This window comes from Pinus tabuliformis, chromosome 3_2, assembly GCF_031772625.1.
Source record: "Pinus tabuliformis cultivar Carrire ecotype Pingquan chromosome 3_2, CPIR1, whole genome shotgun sequence".
NCBI classification, from domain to species: domain Eukaryota; kingdom Viridiplantae; phylum Streptophyta; class Pinopsida; order Pinales; family Pinaceae; genus Pinus; species Pinus tabuliformis.
The window spans coordinates 734,087,874-734,104,975 of NC_142302.1; the positions used below are offsets into that span (position 1 = coordinate 734,087,874).

Sequence of the window (17,102 nt, forward strand, 5' to 3'; positions counted from 1 at the left end):
AACATACTAATAATAAAGAAATAAATAAATAAAAAACAAAATTATTCCCCATTATAATAAATAAATAAAAAATAAAATTATATTTTATTGCGGAATAGGTAAGAGATATATCTGAACCTGAAAGAAAATACTATAAATCCTATGACCAACAAGAACACCCAAAAGATCACAATACATACTAGTGAGAGAAGGCCCTAAGTTTTATATACTAGTGCGAGAAGGCCGTGGGTTTTATAATAGAATTAAATATTTAAACCGGGCGTATCTCCTGATTTGTTCTTTGCAGCCATAATATAGGTCCGATGATTCCTTGTTATCTCTGCCTTGCCATTCATGTCCATCTTGTACTTTTCAGTTCGTGATGAGGCCCGCAAGATTTTCCCGCTAACCCCGCTTCCAACGACCAGCCAACAATGCTGCTTTGAGGCGGTGGTGGCGGTTTTGGAAGATTGTTCTCGGGTTGACCGTCTGCAAGTGATTCCCATAGAGCTACTGCTACTGCCGCTTCAACGGAAGAATGAACATTCATTCTTTTATCAGTAATCCCATGCATTTGCCTGCATGTGGCGGAGACTTCCTTTAACAACAACGTCATCACAAGTAAGAGGAGAGCAGCATCTACAATAACAGACATACTGATTTTCATCTGAATGGGAAATGACATTATCAGTTTATTTCTGCGTTAAAAACGATGTGTCAGGAATGACAACTTTTATGCCCTTAATCGGATATCGCTGAAAAGATCGGATGTTGAATAACGATAGATGGTTCCTAGCTATTGGTTGGACATAAGAAAAAATATGGCAGAAATGCTGCGTAGGGTTATAGTCTATAAATACATTACGGTGTAGGGCTGATTTGCAATTGCACATAAACTATTTCATGCATATACAATACTCACAAAGGCGCATAGTCTATAAATACATGACGGAGAAGTGGAGGGGAGGCGGATCCGAATTTCAAGATCTGAGGTTGCGATATCTGAGTTCATGAGGAACTCATAGAGACCATTTGGATCTTCCACTTATTGAATATCTATGTTGAATCGATTAGCGTAGGGGATCTCCTGGAGGAATAGGAATGTGTGACCGCGGTCGATGTTTGACTCAGGATCGCTTCCGGGTAATCCGAGAAGACCATTGGACTCCTTCCGCGTGTTAACTACCCGATTTCATCGTCGAGGACTGCGAGAGGAGATAATAAATGTGTTTCCAGGCTTGGCGATGTAAATCGGTCTCCTAAAATGTCGGAACACATAAATCCACTTATTTAAGAAAAATATATTTAGAAAAATGTTACCAATTTCATTATCAATATATAAATATATTTATTGGAACATAGAAATCGGTAATATTTAATGTTTTTTTTTATATGATCTTTTTTATTGGGTTCAGACGTGCTTTACAGTTCAGTATGGTAGTAGATCTTGTATAAATATGTAAACGTAAATGTTAAACGTAAAAGTAATGTTTAACATTTTAAATATAATTTCCTATTTAAAGATCAACTAAACACAATGTAAATTTAAAATATAAAGATGTTTATTAACACTCAAAAAAGAGGCATGGTAAATAAATATAAATATAAATAAACCAGAAATATGGTGAATAAATAAAACAATTTTTGTTTTTCCACTTGCAAAAAAAATAAAACTTTTTATTTTATTTTTATTTTTTATTTTTTATATTTGGTTGATAGGTATGGTAAATAAATAAAATAATTTTTTATATTTACTCCATAAACATCTTTATATTTATGAAAACTCACAAAATAGGTTTTATTTGGGGGAAGCCTATGGGCCAAATACCATGGGACAAATAATTATTAATACCATGGGCTAAAAACGATATTTATAAAAGAGGTATGGTAAATAAATAAATATAAAAGAGGTATAAAGAAGTATGGTAAATAAATAAAAATATATCAAATAAGATTAGAAATCAATATTTAATTATATACCAACCAAACACCGTGGTAAATAAAAGAGATATGTTAAATAAATATAAATATGAATAAGGGAGAGGTATGGTAAATAAATAAAACCTACCTTTGTATTTACTCAATAAACCTCTTTATACTTAGTAACATTTAAAAAAGAGGTTTTATTTAGGTGAAACCTATTGGCCAATTTATTATTAATTCCATGAAAAACAAATATTATTAACCCTAATATTAGTATTAAAAGATTAATAATAATAATAATATTAAATCTAATATTCATATTAATATATTATAATATTAATATTCTTAAATTTAATAACTTTTGATTAATATAATATTAAATTTGTCATAGTATAAAATATATTAATATATCATGATATATATTAACTCTAGATATATATGGGAGGGAAGAACAATGACATAGATTGATAGAGGAGGAGAGATAGGGGGAGTAACAAGGGAGAGACGAAAATACACTTAAGGAGAGGGGAGAGGATGAATGAAGAGAGAGAGAGGGAGAGGAGCGAAAGAGGTAGAGAAGGGTAAGAGAGAGTGAGGGAGAGACAAAGATGGAGGGGGGAGGGAGAGAATGCGAGAGGGAGGGAGACAGTGAGAGGATTGGAGGGGAGGGAGAGGGAGAGACAAAGATGGAAGGAGGAGGGAGAGAATGAGAGAGGGAGGGAGATATTGAGAGGATTGGAGGGCAGGGAGAGGGAGAGAGACGAGGAAAGAGAGAGGAAGCTGGGAGAGGAAGGGAGAGAGATGAGGGATGGGACAGAGGACTTGCGAGAGAGGGGGAGAGAGGGAGGGATAGAGAGATGGAGTTGGAGCGGTAGAGAGGGAGGGAAGAAGAAAGACATAGAGAGTGAGAAGTGGAGAAGGGGAGAGAGTGAAAAGGGAGAGATGGACAAAGAGAGTGTATGTTTAGGGGTGAGATAAAGAGACAAATAAGGAGAAATATAGAGATGGGGGAGAGGAGAGAGAAGGAGAGAGGGAGGGATATAGTCACATAGTTGGAGAGAGAGAGAGTGTGTGTGATGGGGGAAGAGAGAGGATTGAAAGGCAAAGAGAGAGAGAGAGAGAGAGAGAGAGAGAGAGAGAGAGATGGGGGAAGAGATAGGATTGGGAGGCACAAAGAGAGAGAAAGAAAGAGAAGGATTGATTGGGGAAGAGAGAGGGAGATAGGAGATAAAGGGAGAAAGAGGAAGAACGAGAGACACGACTTGAGAGAGAGGAGAAGAGTGATGGGGGAAGAGTTAAGATTTGAGGCAAGAGAGAGAGACACACAAGAGAGAGAGAGAGAGAGAGAGAGAGAGAGAGAGAGAGAGAGAGAGGGGAAGAGAGAGGAAGATAGGAGAGAAAGGGAGAGACAGGAAGTAGGAGAGAGCATTCTTGAGGGAGAGGAGGAGAGCGGGAGGGAGAAAGGAGGAGAGAGGGAGGGATAGGGAGATGGAGTTATAGGGGGAGAGAGGGAGGGAAGAAGAGATACATAGAGAGTGAGAAGTAGAGATAGGGATGGAGTGACAAGGGAGAGATGGAGAGAGAGTGTGTATGTTTGGGGGTGAGATAAAGTGGCAGAGAAGGGGAGATGTATAGAATGGGGGAGAGAGGAGAGATGAGAGAGTGAGGGATATAGTAAGAGAGTTGGGGAGAGAGAGAGAGAGAGAGAGAGAGAGAGAGAGAGAGAGGAAGCAAGAGAGAGAGGATGTGAGAGAGTGGAGAGAGGAAGGGAAATGGAGATGGAGTTGGAGGGGGAGAGAGAGGGAGGTAAGAAGAAAGAAACGGAGAGAGAAATGTGGAGAGAGAGAGAGAGGGAGTGATAAGGAAGATGGAGAGAGAGGGAGTGAAGACAACAGGAGGAAAGAGAGATAGAAGCGAGGGATAGGGAGAGAAGGGGAAAAGAGATAGAGAGGGAGAGGAGGAGGGAGGGATAGATAGATAGATTGGAGAAAGATAGTGTATGTTTTGGGGGTGATATGCAGAGACACAGGGAGATAGAGATGTAGATGAAAAGTGATTTTAGTGATTACAGTTGTAGATGGTGATTTCTTATCCTATTTGATTTCTTAAACTAGATGAATTAATTTTAGTGTAGATGTTGATCTCTAGTGATATTTGATTGCTTGCCCTAGATGCATTGATTTCACTATAGATTAATTCTAATCCTATTTGATTGCTTGCACTAAATGCATTGATTTCAATGTAGATGGTGATTTATATTGCTATTTGATTGCTTGAACTAGATGCATTAATTTGAATGTAGATGTTGGTTCCTAATAATACTTGATTGCTTTAATCAGATGCATTAATTTCAACATAAATGATTTCTAATAATATTTTATTTCTTGCACTAAATGCATTGATTTCAGTGTAGATGTTGGTTTGTAATCCTATTTTCTTACTTGCATTAGATGCATTTATTTTAGTGTATATTGGTAAGCCTCATTATTGAGTAATTATATGGGCCTTAATTGGCCCTAATTCACCTCCTAGCTTAGTCAAACCAACTATTCTCGTAACTTATTGCATACTTTTGATTATGCTTTGCTTATGAGATGAGTTAGAGTTGGATATTTTGTTTCGAGATCTAATGTGCATGTAATGCATGAATAAAGGATAAAAGCAAGAGAAATGCAGGGATAAAAGGTAAAAGCAAGGAACTATCATAAAAGACTTTGGTAAAAACTCAGATGGGATAAGGGATTGGAATTACAGGAGGTAAATCCTCCTCATTTACTACCCATCCACTTGGATATCCCTCCATCAGCTAAAAGTACAAACAACCAAATTAGGAGTACAAAAATACAACCAAGCAAGTGGAGGTACAAGCAGCCTCCCTACTAGAAGGCAGCTGAGCTAGTGAAAATGAAAGAACAAGTTACCATTAAGTTGGGAGTTGTACATCCCTAATTTTGAGGGAAGCCATTGAGACTTTAGATGTATAAATAGAGAGGCTTAGGACCTCAGTTTTTTTTAGTCAGCTAGTCAGGATTTGAACTTTTACTGTGGAACTCTGCTTTGTAATAGTTCAAAAATGGGAGAGGGGGTTTAGAGGGTGGTAAGCCAATCCCCTGCTTCCATCTGCATGTCGATATTTCTCCCAATCTGATGGCTATCGCTTCACCCGATACCATTTATGCACATTCGTTTTTCTCGCGATCTCCTATGTCCATCTTCTAATTGGTTTCATGATATAATCTCAGTCATCCATCCTGTTAGTTGATCATGTTCGGCCATCTGCCTACGTACCATACCGCAATCTGATCTCAGCCATTCATTCGCTTTCCACCTGCCTGATCCAACGATTCTTATGCTATGTTGCTCATTACATCCCCTATGCACCATTTTGATCTCTGACCATTCTTCTGCTTATACACAAACCTAGCCTAGTTTCCATTCTTTAACCCTTAGTCTAAGTTTTGACGTTTTTATTTCTACAACCTAGGAAACTAGCATTACATGATTTCTTTCTTCATTTATGCAGTAGAATGGGTCTCCCCTAGACTAGGATTTATGTCCTTCCATAAAAATCAAGCTTCTTCTAACCCTATAGAAGTCTAGCTTGGAACCCCTGGGGTCCCTTTCGACATGAGCAATGACAACAAGTAGCACCTTCACTTCTAGTTGTGTATATAGCACAGTCACCTCCAAGTTTGTAAAAACTGTATGTTGATAAGTAAAGCTGGTAGCCCTGGGAGTTGCAACATTCTTGCTGCAATACCTAGTCTCATCATAGATGTTGTTTTATATTCTTATTTGCTTACTTGTAGTAAATGCATTGATTTGAGTGCAAATGTTGATTTCTATTCCTATTTGATTGCTTGTGTTAGAAGCATTGATTTCTGTGTAAATGTTGAATTATAATCTTATTTTATTGCTTGCATGAGATGCAGTGATTTCAGTGTAGGTGTTGATATCTAATTTCATGTAATTGGATGTATGATGGTACATTATTTTTAAAGTGATTGAATTAACATTGTGCACTGATTTCATTGTAAGCACAATTTTTTTTAAAATGCACATTGATTTTTTTGCTGCAGTAATTTAACCTATTAATATTCAAGAGAAAGAGAGACAAGGTATGATGTTTAGTCGAGCTAAAGGTTTAAATGGTTTATGATTTAACCTATCCATGGTATGTAACTGATATGAAAATATGACAATTGATATGAAAAGATGAGAAAAGTAACAAGGGTGAAAATAACAATAGTAGAAGAAAATAGTTTGAGATTAATCACAATGAAGAGTATTTGTAATTGACTATATTCTTATTATTCACATTTTATATGATTGAACACTATTACATTGTCACTTTACATTCCAAAATTTTATTTCATCATTTTTCATCATTAAAGTTATTAACAATAGGTATCATCTCAACAAACTGAGACAACTAAGAAAATTTAGAATTAAAATGGCCATATTAATCTGAGACATATTTAGCATAATTAAAATGATTATATTAATATTAGATGAATTTACATATTATTGATAAAATTAATCATATGTTCGTTATATTTTATATGGTCTTCGTTATAGTTATGCATGAATAGTAGGTCAAGCACGCCTTTTGAAGTCATGGTATGCAATTTAGGTCATCAGGGTCATATTGGTATGTTATGATGCTAATGTGTTCGCTAAGGTAAAGCAGGAGATAGAGAGCATCATAATAAGGTTGCAGTTTTATGCTTTGGGGTACGAGCAGATCGTCATACATGTATTGTATGTTGACATGCAGGTATCTAGGTTAAGAATTTTTATATGCATTAGGGTTATATACCTCGGGTTTATGTACATGTATTTTGATGTTATGATTGCATTCATGATATATGTTAGTTGATTAGTGTAGTTATATGAACATGTGCCAGATAGTCAAGAATGACATTAACATACATTTATATTGTTGTTTTACATTAGATAACATGATGATTAGGCTATATGTTGTTGATGAACATGATATATAACTTATTGTTGTTATATGTTATGAACTTGATGATTAGGGTTATCTAATTGAGATATTGATATTTAAATTGGATTGACCATATGTGTGATGGTTATGTTCATTGCATTGAAGATATTGATGTTATATGAATTTCGTCAACTTGGCTGGGCCTATGTAGATGGTTATGGTTGTGATAGTGAGGTATGAGCCAACATGTTTGCGAGCTAGTGTCATACTAATCCCGATTGATTGTAGAATTGTGATTTCTATTAATAAATGCCTATTGTTTATGAGTTAGGATCTGAACATGTTAGTTAGTGATTGTTATGGATAACATGACCTTATTTATATTTAAGCTGACGTGTTGAGAAATTATATTGTTTTCGCTAGCTTGATTGCACAGAAAAGATAGCCTCCACTGAGATAAAGTAAGGTACGAGCTTGCTTATGTCATATATTTGGTGCTTGACTATTTGATTATGACCTCTAGTTAATTTATTTAACATGCTATGTTGCAACTTGGTTGAATGTTTGGTGAATTGCATAATATGAGTATGTGTTCAAATGATTTTGTTTTAAGATGATTTTACTAACACATATATGTTGAAACAATTTATATGTAGTAGAGTGTAGTAGATGATAGTTGTAGTCTTGTGTCTAAGGACTATGCATTGACTACGGATTGTGACATGATTGTTAATCATGGTAAGGGGTTATTTCAAATTGATATATATGTTTTTTTTTTTATATTTAGAACATGATACTAACATGTGTGAGCAAGTTGCAGGGGAACATGATTTTTATTAGCATAACAAGGTAACAATTGATGTGCCTATATAACAAATAGTTTGGTGATTTGACAGTACTAGTAAGCCTCGATTACAACCAAGTAAAAGGGTAAAGGGGTAAGAGGAAGGAATTGGATAAGAATTCCTTTGGCTATGCTTGGAAACCCTAATCACAATTGAGTAAGTCCTTTGCATACAGGAAGTCTAATTAACCTTGATTTTTTCGAACATTATGTGGATATGCGCTAGAGTCATTAACATGTACTTAATTTCTGAATTAGCTAGAGATGGATCTATCAAAGTGATTGCAGTAACTTGAGACATGGTGTGGATTTGTTTAATTGCTAGCAACGTGCGTGGAACAAAAAGATAAGGTAACTAGTGTATTGCTATGTGTATTTATGCATTGACAGTTATGTGTATCTGACAGTGTGTTGCAAGGAGTTACATGACAAGAGAAATTTTCATAAAATCTTGAAGAAGGTTCAGGTTTAGCTTTTCTTGGGAACCATGGGGATTGATTCATAGTGTCCGTAGTTAGTCTTTTTTTTTTGGTTTTCTGGGATTCTTGTGATCGATTTTCAATTTTCCATATGTTTGGTGCATAGATATGCCACTTTATTGCAATTTCAAGTTGTTATTGGTTTTCATGGATTTCTTCTTATTTGTTTCTTGGCTTTCCCTTTATGTTTTGACTCTTGGGAATTAGTGTGTGGAAGAGGAAAAGTTGATGGAGATTCAGGAGAGATGTGTGGTACCCAACCAGTAATGAAAGACTCAGATGAAGCTCTTTTCATGAGAAAGCGCAACGAAAGGTAAGACTATTGTTGGAAATAATAGTGAGAGGGGGGGAATCGGTATTTATAGTTCAATAATATTTCATTTCCAAAATAGATTTATATACTCTACTTTAGTTAAGTGAAATTCCGTGTACACGCTATTATAAATAGAGAAACACCCGTATACCCAGAGAACTTATGATCTAGTCAATTTATAATGTATCGATTCTTAATCAGTGCATCAGTAACTTATCAAATAGTAACCATGGGCATTAATAACTAATAAACCACCAAACATATAAAACACAGATGAACACCAAGATTTAAGGTGGAAACACAATGTGGGAGAAAATCCACCTCCTGTTGTTGTCTCTATATTCTTTTAATATAAATAATAATCTATTTACAATATTGTACTTGTGCAAGCTCGTACCAGTATGCAGGCACCCACGTACAGAAGGCTACAACCTTCTCTCATTCTCTAGCTTCTACTGGAAGGGAGCTACAACCTGCTAGCTCTTGTACTAGCTGAAATGTTACTATTACATAGGCGCCAATCTATATAAGGCTACAACCTTCACTCATTTTCCAGCTGCTACTAGAAGGGAGCTCCAACCCCCTGATCAAATCACCAACCACTACTGCCAGGAATTTTTGACTTCCTCACTAAAGGTTCCAACACTTAACTTCCTCCACGGATTGTGTTTCATGAATTTTCAGACTGGATACTCCTGGTACACAACACTGCAATATGAAGGCCATGTTTCATCAAATTTTCACACTGGACCCATTAGTAACATTGAAGCTCAAAATCAATCACTGTTGCAATACAACCATCACATACATCTCCATAAACCAATCACTGAAACCCAATCATCAATCTCTGATAGAACTAAAACAATCAATCACTAAAACCTTTAAACCTCTGACACAAATGAATAAACCATTCATTCAAACTTAATCAAATTCAACCAATCAATTCAAACAGATAGATCACTGTAACCAGTACACATATCTAAACCCATAACATTACATCAACAACCAAAACTAATTGTAACCTTAAAAGGCATGTGTCAGAATGTATCTGCTCCTTCAATGAAGGAAGTGTGTGTGTATACGCTACTTCCTCTTGCCCAACCTGCATATACATGTAAATATAGTGAATCATAAAACATCTAAACCGCAAACCGTACCAATCAGTGACATTCTAAAGATCTACTATCATATTACAGAGTTCTAAACATATGGCAACAACGATCACCCTTCTTTCTCAATGAAATAATCAACCAGACTCAATCTCCTTATACAATCAATTTTGTTTTCAGATCTAATGAAGAAATCATTGAAAAACATCCATAAAATAGTAGTACTGATACAATACATCAGTAATACCTTAACATCAAGATTTTTCTTTTGCATACGCTACTTGGAAGAGATGAACTAGCGTGTATATGCACCTTCACCAAAGCGAACTGGCGTATAAATCTTCAAACACTTGTAACTTTGTTGCAATTCCTGACTTCAGACATACCCAGATCATCTCATATAAAGGATAAAAAGTGTGTTAGAAAACGAATCTAGAATATCCATTATCAGATCACATAATGATAATTCATTATGATTTGGGTCCATCATTAGATCTCATCAAACACTCAGGTGCATACTTAGTCTAGATCAAGAAAAGCAGTAGAAACCCATAACATGCATATTTTCTTTTGATCTAACACTTCATAAGATATTCATTACTTGTGCACTTAACCCTTTGATCTTCTCCTCCTTATATACTTAGATCCTTTATCAATACCTGAGACCAAAACCTCAACCAATTCCTCAGACCAAAAACCTCAGACCAATACCTCAAACAAAAAACCTCGGACCAAAACCTCAAACCAATACCTCAGACAAAAAACCTCACCAATACCTCAGACCGTAACCACACTTAGTATCTATGGTATTCTAGGACGGAACCAAATAGTCATTACTCCACTCAATATTGTGGGCTAATATCATGGTATTGACCCCTAGTATTCTCTACTCTTGAAATTCCTTCGTTTTCTAACCTATACGCGCTTTTCCTCTTATGAAAGTGGGTGCATACATATACGATCTTTTTGTTCTATGAACTCAGGTATATACGCTACTTGGACAAGGTGAACCAATGTATACTTCTTAAACCATTCTCTTTCTTCAATTTCTTGATCTTGATCTGTAGTCGTTTGTACCTTCATCCTATTCTTTTGTACCATTACTTCATTCCCTCTAAATAGACTTGTTATAGTGCGATTTTTCATATTATTTTTGAAACGATTCCTTTAAACTACCCTGTATTTTGTCACATCTGTAAACACAACTACCATACATTCTATCACATCTAATATATCTCCTATAGGTTCATCTAGTTACATAGATTCATCTAGTTACCATATACAAGTGTGTTCATTTTCTACAAGTGGGTTGCCATGAAGTATAACACATGCATCATAATTCCAACAATATCCCCCTTTGGACTTGATTACAACCATGTTGGTGTTGATTACTACAAGGTGTAGAAACTGTTACAGATCACATGAAACACCAAAATACCCTCCCCTTTGACATCAAGGTCAAAGAGTGGACCAAGATCTTCTCCCCCTTTGATATCAAGCGCAAATGGGTGACCAAAATGAAGACTTTCATATCTAAACAACTGAATATGAACATTGATCATGCTCCCCATAGGCACATGCTGAATTCTCTTATTAAAATCCCCCTTTGTACATGTTGAGATGCATTATACCATCCATGCTCCCTATGAACACATGCAGAGTCCGCAAAAATATTTTTTAAAAGAATAAAATGACTCTATAACTCAACTATGTGAGTATGACCTTCCTATCACCAATGACTCATACATAGATCAATCTCCCAACCAAGTGGGGATATACCAAATTTGACTCATTTACCCAACCATGTGGGGACATACCAATTGTTTATACATGAGTAAAACATAGCAATTATTACATCATCCTTCCCATTCATAGTGGGGGTACAAATTACATCAGATGACCAAAAAGGATGCATTAAATACTATGACAGACAGAGACATATTATGGGCCCTTATATGACCTTTACATTAAATGATATACATGACATTTATAACAAAGACGAAATATCTAAACAGGATGAGGATAGTCATCTGCAGCTATCATACACCATATATGATTTGCTCCATAAGCATCTGTCAGAAACTTCCAGAACAAAAACCTATATATGTCCATAATCAGTTCCCAATATATGAAAACATAAATATCATCAAGCTATGACAAAGTATGCCGCATATAGATATCAACTCATCCTCTTGATCTCATCAAGATCAACTTTCTTTGTTTCCTTAGTAGAAAGAGCCTTATCATAACCTTCCGTGAATCAAGTAAGAATATGTCATATCTCCAAGAAGTAACACAAAATCATATCATATGTATGTGAAAACACCATAGTCATCATCTATGATCATACCATCATCATCAAGAACTACATCATCTTTCCACAAGATCCCTCAATATATCAACAATGTATCATCACTAGGGAACATCCCACATTTGATAAGCATTAATCAACATATGTGAGTATCAAACCTATCATCATGTCATCATTATGTGACTAAGTAATCCATGTCTCTAAATATCCATGTCTTCAAATAGCTATGTCTTCATGAGACCTGAAATAACACCATTCTCTTGGCTAGCCAACAATATTTATCAATATGCAACTTAAGTAATCATCCATGTGTCCATCATAATGTATATCCAACAAAGAGATAACAATATCACACTCCAAGGTATGGAAGAAGAAGGATGTACAACTAGAAATATGTGGCATAGCTCAGTATGTAGATCGAACAGTCTTAGGACAAACTAAAAGTATGAAATCCCAGTGTTCTAATTGTCATACGCAGTTATCATGAAGATAAGTCACCTATATATGCGAGTTAGAAACTGTATAGTCACATATATGTTGGTTTGATGAAGAAACAATGGGACAGACTCAGAAAAATGACTTGATATGGTTCATACCATTATCAATTATCCTTTATGTCTTGATGATTGATGACTACAGTCTGTGGATGTTATTTAGAAGTGCTTTTGATCCTCATAAGTTGTTGATGACTTGATGTATATCTAATTGATGATGATGGCTTGATATTTATTGCTGATATATGCAATGATTAGATCTGACAGTGAACAGGTGGCACAGGTTCGGGGAAAGAATATACTATGCTTCTAATAATGCATTATTGGCGTTACATTTAGAAGTCTTTGGTACCCAATGATTCTTATCAATGGTGATGATGCTTATGTGGCTAAAGTGTTTAAATGATACATCATGCTATGTTGTGGTTATGAGTTTCCTATGATGAAGTCTCAGATGATGCTTATATTGCTTGGGCTTACATAGTTTTTATTTAGATAAGATTTAATGATGATTGTGGATGACTTTTTGATGATGCATACACTACATATATGTTGCTTACATGGTGATCTTCATAAGGACAAGGACAAGTACAAAGCTTGAGTACACAACTTCATTATTTGATGATGAGTCACTCATTTCTTTTATGTTGTAGTCATCATGCCTTGAAAGATGCATAAAGTTCATATGGTGTAGTTATGATGCAGGATTCCTATAGCTCTTGGCTCTCACATGGTTGAGGATTGTTGCTGTTGATGGTATCAAGAAAGCTTGACAAATGACTATGAGCTCATGGTTTTCTAGATACATATTGTTATCTCTTTGTTGGATATACATTATGATGGACACATGGATGATTACTTAAGTTGCATATTGATAAATATTGTTGGCTAGCCAAGAGAATGGTGTTATTTCAGGTCTCATGAAGACATAGCTATTTGAAGACATGGATATTTAGAGACATGGATTACTTAGTCACATAATGATGACATGATGATAGGTTTGATACTCACATATGTTGATTAATGCTTATCAAATGTGGGATGTTCCCTAGTGATGATACATTGTTGATATATTGAGGGATCTTGTGGAAAGATGATGTAGTTCTTGATGATGATGGTATGATCATAGATGATGACTATGGTGTTTTCACATACATATGATATGATTTTGTGTTACTTCTTGGAGATATGACATATTCTTACTTGATTCACAGAAGGTTATGATAAGGCTCTTTCTACTAAGGAAACAAAGAAAGTTGATCTTGATGAGATCAAGAGGATGAGTTGATATCTATATGCGGCATACTTTGTCATAGCTTGATGATATTTATGTTTTCATATATTGGGAACTGATTATGGACATATATAGGTTTTTGTTCTGGAAGTTTCTGACAGATGCTTATGGAGCAAATCATATATGGTGTATGATAGTTGCAGATGACTATCCTCATCCTGTTTAGATATTTCGTCTTTGTTATAAATGTCATGTATATCATTTAATGTAAAGGTCATATAAGGGCCCATAATATGTCTCTGTCTGTCATAGTATTTAATGCATCCTTTTTGGTCATCTGATGTAATTTGTACCCCCACTATGAATGGGAAGGATGATGTAATAATTGGTATGTTTTACTCATGTATAAACAATTGGTATGTCCCCACATGGTTGGGTAAATGAGTCAAATTTGGTATATCCCCACTTGGTTGGGAGATTGATCTATGTATGAGTCATTGGTGATAGGAAGGTCATACTCACATAGTTGAGTTATAGAGTCATTTTGTTCTTTTAAAAAATATTTTTGCGGACTCTGCATGTGTTCATAGGGAGCATGGATGGTATAATGCATCTCAACATGTACAAAGGGGGATTTTAATAAGAGAATTCAGCATGTGCCTATGGGGAGCATGATCAATGTTCATATTCAGTTGTTTAGATATGAAAGTCTTCATTTTGGTCACCCATTTGCGCTTGATATCAAAGGGGGAGAAGATCTTGGTCCACTCTTTGACCTTGATGTCAAAGGGGAGGGTATTTTGGTGTTTCATGTGATCTGTAACAGTTTCTACACCTTGTAGTAATCAACACCAACATGGTTGTAATCAAGTCCAAAGGGGGATATTGTTGGAATTATGATGCATGTGTTATACTTCATGGCAACCCACTTGTAGAAAATGAACACACTTGTATATGGTAACTAGATGAATCTATGTAACTAGATGAACCTATAGGAGATATATTAGATGTGATAGAATGTATGGTAGTTGTGTTTACAGATGTGACAAAATACAGGGTAGTTTAAAGGAATCATTTCAAAAATAATATGAAAAATCGCACTATAACAAGTCTATTTAGAGGGAATGAAGTAATGGTACAAAAGAATAGGATGAAGGTACAAACGACTACAGATCAAGATCAAGAAATTGAAGAAAGAGAATGGTTTAAGAAGTATACATTGGTTCACCTTGTCCAAGTAGCGTATATACCTGAGTTCATAGAACAAAAAGATCGTATATGTATGCACCCACTTTCATAAGAGGAAAAGCGCGTATAGGTTAGAAAACGAAGGAATTTCAAGAGTAGAGAATACTAGGGGTCAATACCATGATATTAGCCCACAATATTGAGTGGAGTAATGACTATTTGGTTCCGTCCTAGAATACCATAGATACTAAGTGTGGTTACGGTCTGAGGTATTGGTGAGGTTTTTTGTCTGAGGTATTGGTTTGAGGTTTTGGTCCGAGGTTTTTTGTTTGAGGTATTGGTCTGAGGTTTTTGGTCTGAGGAATTGGTTGAGGTTTTGGTCTCAGGTATTGATAAAGGATCTAAGTATATAAGGAGGAGAAGATCAAAGGGTTAAGTGCACAAGTAATGAATATCTTATGAAGTGTTAGATCAAAAGAAAATATGCATGTTATGGGTTTCTACTGCTTTTCTTGATCTAGACTAAGTATGCACCTGCGTGTTTGATGAGATCTAATGATGGACCCAAATCATAATGAATTATCATTATGTGATCTGATAATGGATATTCTAGATTCGTTTTCTAACACACTTTTTATCCTTTATATGAGATGATCTGGGTATGTCTGAAGTCAGGAATTGCAACAAAATTACAAGTGTTTGAAGATTTATACGCCAGTTCGCTTTGGTGAAGGTGCATATACACGCTAGTTCATCTCTTCCAAGTAGCGTATGCAAAAGAAAAATCTTGATGTTAAGGTATTACTGATGTATTGTATCAGTACTACTATTTTATGGATGTTTTTCAATGATTTCTTCATTAGATCTGAAAACAAAATTGATTGTATAAGGAGATTGAGTCTGGTTGATTATTTCATTGAGAAAGAAGGGTGATCGTTGTTGCCATATGTTTAGAACTCTGTAATATGATAGTAGATCTTTAGAATGTCACTGATTGGTACGGTTTGTGGTTTAGATGTTTTATGATTCACTATATTTACATGTATATGCAGGTTGGGCAAGAGGAAGTAGCGTATACACACACACTTCCTTCATTGAAGGAGCAGATACATTCTGACACATGCCTTTTAAGGTTACAATTAGTTTTGGTTGTTGATGTAATGTTATGGGTTTAGATATGTGTACTGGTTACAGTGATCTATCTGTTTGAATTGATTGGTTGAATTTGATTAAGTTTGAATGAATGGTTTATTCATTTGTGTCAGAGGTTTAAAGGTTTTAGTGATTGATTGTTTTAGTTCTATCAGAGATTGATGATTGGGTTTCAGTGATTGGTTTATGGAGATGTATGTGATGGTTGTATTGCAACAGTGATTGATTTTGAGCTTCAATGTTACTAATGGGTCTAGTGTGAAAATTTGATGAAACATGGCCTTCATATTGCAGTGTTGTGTACCAGGAGTATCCAGTCTGAAAATTCATGAAACACAATCCGTGGAGGAAGTTAAGTGTTGGAACCTTTAGTGAGGAAGTCAAAAATTCCTGGCAGTAGTGGTTGGTGATTTGATCAGGGGGTTGGAGCTCCCTTCTAGTAGCAGCTGGAAAATGAGTGAAGGTTGTAGCCTTATATAGATTGGCGCCTATGTAATAGTAACATTTCAGCTAGTACAAGAGCTAGCAGGTTGTAGCTCCCTTCCAGTAGAAGCTAGAGAATGAGAGAAGGTTGTAGCCTTCTGTACGTGGGTGCCTGCATACTGGTACGAGCTTGCACAAGTACAATATTGTAAATAGATTATTATTTATATTAAAAGAATATAGAGACAACAACAGGAGGTGGATTTTCTCCCACATTGTGTTTCCACCTTAAATCTTGGTGTTCATCTGTGTTTTATATGTTTGGTGGTTTATTAGTTATTAATGCCCATGGTTACTATTTGATAAGTTACTGATGCACTGATTAAGAATCGATACATTATAAATTGACTAGATCATAAGTTCTCTGGGTATACGGGTGTTTCTCTATTTATAATAGCGTGTACACGGAATTTCACTTAACTAAAGTAGAGTATATAAATCTATTTTGGAAATGAAATATTATTGAACTATAAATACCGATTCCCCCCCTCTCACTATTATTTCCAACAATAGTCTTACCTTTCGTTGCGCTTTCTCATGAAAAGAGCTTCATCTGAGTCTTTCATTACTGGTTGGGTACCACACATCTCTCCTGAATCTCCATCAACTTTTCCTCTTCCACACACTAATTCCCAAGAGTCAAAA

The 17,102-nt window shown here is 35.5% G+C and overlaps 1 protein-coding gene across 1 annotated transcript in view; it reads right to left on the minus strand.

The window, feature by feature from the left end:
* Window positions 1-664, minus strand: part of LOC149182709 (uncharacterized) — a 45,129-nt gene extending 44,465 nt beyond the window's left edge. Inside the window, exon 1 of the mRNA XM_089414638.1 lies at window positions 349-664. Within this exon, the coding sequence (XP_089270764.1) occupies window positions 349-664 (316 nt within the window). The remainder of the gene's footprint in view (window positions 1-348) is intronic.
* Window positions 665-17,102: the final 16,438 nt, after the last annotated feature.